A 4,247-nucleotide genomic window follows, 5' to 3' on the forward strand; every position below is an offset into this window, starting at 1 on the left:
AATTAAAAACAACGTGCCTCCAAGGGGCGCAAGTACACGAGTTACAGAAAGAAAAGTGTTTAAGTCTAAAAGCTAAGGAAATAAAAATTACATATTCTCAGTTCGAGAGTTTTGGATTCGGTGCTTTTCTTCTACGTCCTTTTCCCTTTTATACTTCATAGACGATCTCTTTGTGATTAACTACTCTAAAAACTGCTTGATCGTCCTATAACTACCCACTTTCTTCGTAGTGGCCATTTTGTCATGAAACTGCCTTTTAACTGCTGCCATTACCTTTCATCGTTCAACCGCTTTCGATTGAATTTCTCGAGTCGTGGAACGTGATATGGCTGCTTTAACAACTGCCTTGATAACTGCATTTCTTGATAACCACGACGCGTTATGTCTGTTGATACCTTGGGCGACTTGAAGGTTTGGACGAGAATAGAATAACAGCTCTGGGCGACCGTATGACACTCTATTCGTTCAGATTCTGGGCGACTTGCAAACTTGGGCGATGGCGTTACCGCATTCTCGGGCCCTCTTATTTGGGCCTTCACCTTGATTCGTTCGATTGAACTTCGTTCTTTGGGCTATCTGATTTGGAGATCCTCCAATTGGGCTTTACTCCTTGGGCTGTTCGATTTGAGCTGAATTTTTATGTGTCAACAGATTGTAAAACATGAGCTTAAATTTTCAAATGTTAAATGCAAATTAAATTCTATCAAATCAAAAAAATAAAATAATAAATAAACATCAAATATTCAGCAATTTCAACTTCAAATTATCAATCATCAAATGGAATATTGTTTAGTAAAATTCATTCACAAAAATCTAAACCTACAAACAAAACATGGTCATAATTTGAATATACAAACATCAAGTTCTATCCTTGTACAAAATATTGACTACTAACAATAATTCACTAATGTAGACAAATGAGTCAATAGACAGAAATTGAATTTTTTGGTGTAATTCATTGCTATGAGATTGATTCTTGATTCTGGTTCTAGAACCGAAATCAGAATCAAAACTAGAATCAAATAGTTTTTGGTTCTAAGAATGAAAATCATTCATTTTTTTATTTTTTGGTTTTTTTGTAGAGTTTTATTTGGTTCGGTTTTGATTTGGTCTGATCATTTTATTTATCTTAATAATTATAAACTAAAAATAAATATTTCTAATTAAGCTCTTGTTTTGTAGGGATTAAAATCAAATTTTTATTATATTTTGATAAAAGTTGATTAAATATTATTGAAAAGTTGTGGATCCCATAAAATATATAGTTAAAATTAATTGTTGACTTTGAATTAATTAAAATCACTACCAAACTATGGCTAAATCTCATAGCTATCCATTTATGAATCCTACATATCAAATGCATCAAAGACTTAAGGGTCCTTTCACAAAATTTTTTCTTTTACATTTTGTAAAAGGGTTTATTGAAAGAAATCATTTTAAGCCAACTTCCTTTTAAAGCTTCTATAATTAGACATAATACGTCTAAAAAATTAGTCTACAAACGTAGCTTCTTAATCTCAAAAATAATTATTAACTTTTCAAATGGACTCTTAAAATTAGAAAGATAAACGTTTCTCCTTTCTAGGAATTCAAGCTTCTAGTGAGGTCGTTCAAAAAATGCAATGCTTTAGGCAGAACATTATATATAACCTTATCAGTCACAAATACAAGAAAAAGGCATTTCTCGTCACAAAAAGAGTTCTTGTGTTAAAAAAAAAAAAAAGAATAAATAAACAAATTCAGCACCATTGAATACAAACTAATATTCAAACTTCTATATGCAAATCACATTGAAATATTACAACAATGGCCTGAAAATACTGATTACCATTAAAGCAAAGAAAAACCAAACTATAATAAATGAACTTACTTAATAAAGGACAAATGTGTACCCACAATGTAAAACAGAGACAAACATTAATAAACATACTGATAAGTAAAAATGTATAGATTGTATCAGCTAATCACTTAGTAAACTAAGACTATTTTCTGTTTAATTTCTCAGCCCCCGACAGTCAACAAGGAAGGAATTGCAGCCAAATTGGGAGTAGCGTTCTTATTTGAAGAAGAAGAATCCCTCTTCAATGGCTTGCTGAAAGCTCTCATTGGGCTTGCAAATGTCCATCCCCAGCTTTTACTCCTCCCATCAGAAAGATTCCCTACAGTGGCTGTTGCTGCAGTACCTTCAGTTGAAGATGAAGCCCGATGGGAAGATGAAGATGATGAAGATGAAGATGAAGTGATACTAAAGCCACTGAAAATCCCAGCACATCTAACTCTCTCTTTAATTTGAACCTGGCCGTTAGTAACTCCATTTTTGTGTACTGAAGTAAGTTTAGATTTGCTTTCTCTATGAGACTCCACTCTACGAAGAGTACAATCACCAAAGCCAGTTGAAATTCTTTCAAAGAAATCACCAGAGAAACTTCTACTTCCACAACCAACAGATCTGGATCTTGATACCATTCTTGGACTCTCACTTTCTTCACAACCCACAACTTCTTCCTCCTCCTTATCCCTTGATTTCATTGTACCACTTACACTACTAGATGAAAAGTTCAAATCTTTATTGCGGGTTTCAATTTTCTTGCTTGTACTTGAATGTTTTGAAAAGTAAAGAAAGGACCAGAACCCTCTTTTATGAAGGCTATAATCTTGATATTTTTCATCCAAGAAATGGATACCTCTCCCTGAAGTAGTGGTAGACTTGCTTCTCTTGAAATCTGAAATGGCCCCATCTTTATTTTTATTTTTCCTTTGTGTCCAAATGAAGGGCAATCTGGCAGATGAGGATGCATGGCGGCAAACTTGAAGGGATTTGGTGGCGGTGGCGGTGGCGGAAGCGGCACTAAAATCAGATCTAAAAGAAGGAGAAGAAGATGAAGAAGTGGAGGAAGAAATGGGTAGAGGGAATGAGGAGGAGACTAATTTTCCGAGCTTAAGCGGCACTAAAATCAGATCTAAAAGAAGGAGAAGAAGATGAAGAAGTGGAGGAAGAAATGGGTAGAGGGAATGAGGAGGAGACTAATTTTCCGAGCTTTTCTTGGAGGCAAAATGCACAGATCCCACCTGGGGTGCTGTTCTTGTACGGATGATCTATACATTGCATGTTACCTGCTCCAATGTCTTCATGCACCACTTCCATGACCATTTTTCAGTCACAAAATCTTGAAATTCTTGCACAGAAAATCAATTGCCCATATGGGTTCTTGATTTTTTGTTACATTGGTTTTATATGCTGGCATAAATGATATCTAAAACGGGCTACACACTGAGAGGGAGGGAGGTGTAAGGGTGTAAATGAATGAAGAGGTGCAGAATTTTGCATTGAAGTAGGGAACTGAGTGTGAGTTGGTTTCCACAGGAGCACGTGGAAACTGACTAGTTTATAATTCAAGAGCGATGCTACGTGTACATAATTATTTACACATGAACTTACATCCCTTTACATGGAGGGGGTCCATATACAATAAATTATGCATGAGTCCTTCTCCATGTGAGGGGTGCAATCCCATGTGTGCAACTTGAGGTGTACAAGTGGCATTATGCATAACTTAAAGGAGAGAAGAAATGAAAAAGAGAAATGCCATGGGGGAGGTTTGACAGGGATTTGTACAAAAACACTGACAATTTCTCATTGAATGTTAGCAAAAAATAAAAAAATATAATCTTGCAGCGTAGCACCTATAAACCCGTTTATGCAAAATCCCTATACAAATCAATTATTGTACAAACAGATTAATCCAAAAAGAAAAAAGAAAAAAAACCCTAACTTGTATTTTTGGTGCCAAAGTGTAATAGCTACATTTGATAGCAGTTATAAGTGAGTTGAGATTCGCTGTCCAAAATTGACTATCCAATTTGTTGTTCACCCAATGATTCATTGACATATTACTTCAAATTAACATGTCCAAATTTTTTTCAATGCCCCTTGTGCTGATGCCAAAAGTGCGAAATGTGTGTTTCTTGGAGTAAATGAAACTTCAAAGGCTTATTTAATCCGGGAACAAAGAAGGTGATAATAAGTAGAGATATAGTGCTTAATGAAGAAATCAAATGGAATTGGACTGATTGCAACTCAATTCCAAATCCAATACTTCGTGATGATGTCAAGTGATGAGCTAGAAGGAGTTCCTAAGACCTAAGGGCAGTATAAAATGATGTGTCAATAAATCAATAATGGACAGAAAGTTGGACAATCAATTTTTGACAGTAAGATCCTGTTCGTTAGGAATTTTGAGAATTGA

General features: G+C 35.0%; 1 protein-coding gene across 1 annotated transcript; it reads right to left on the minus strand.

The window, feature by feature from the left end:
* Positions 1 to 1,852: 1,852 nt before the first annotated feature.
* Positions 1,853 to 3,151, minus strand: LOC111372761. Its single transcript, XM_022995155.1, has 2 exons — positions 3,070 to 3,151; positions 1,853 to 2,960 (listed from the first exon to the last, which is right to left on the minus strand). The coding sequence occupies exons 1-2, from the start codon at positions 3,149 to 3,151 to the stop codon at positions 2,002 to 2,004; spliced, it is 1,041 nt and encodes a 346-aa protein (XP_022850923.1). The 3' UTR covers positions 1,853 to 2,001.
* Between the last annotated feature and the right edge of the window lie 1,096 nt (positions 3,152 to 4,247).

The sequence above is a fragment of the Olea europaea genome, unplaced genomic scaffold, assembly GCF_002742605.1.
Source record: "Olea europaea var. sylvestris unplaced genomic scaffold, O_europaea_v1 scaffold1024, whole genome shotgun sequence".
NCBI lineage: Eukaryota > Viridiplantae > Streptophyta > Magnoliopsida > Lamiales > Oleaceae > Olea > Olea europaea.

What these genes read in the sequence shown, in the direction of transcription:
- LOC111372761 (XM_022995155.1), bottom strand. Translation starts at nt 3,151, where the DNA reads ATGGTCATGGAAGTGGTGCATGAAGACATTGGAGCAGGTAACATGCAA. An exon ending in GTACAAGAACAGCACCCCAG is followed by an intron (nt 2,961 to 3,069) that starts GTGGGATCTGTG and finishes TCCTTCTTTTAG; the next exon opens with ATCTGATTTTAGTGCCGCTT.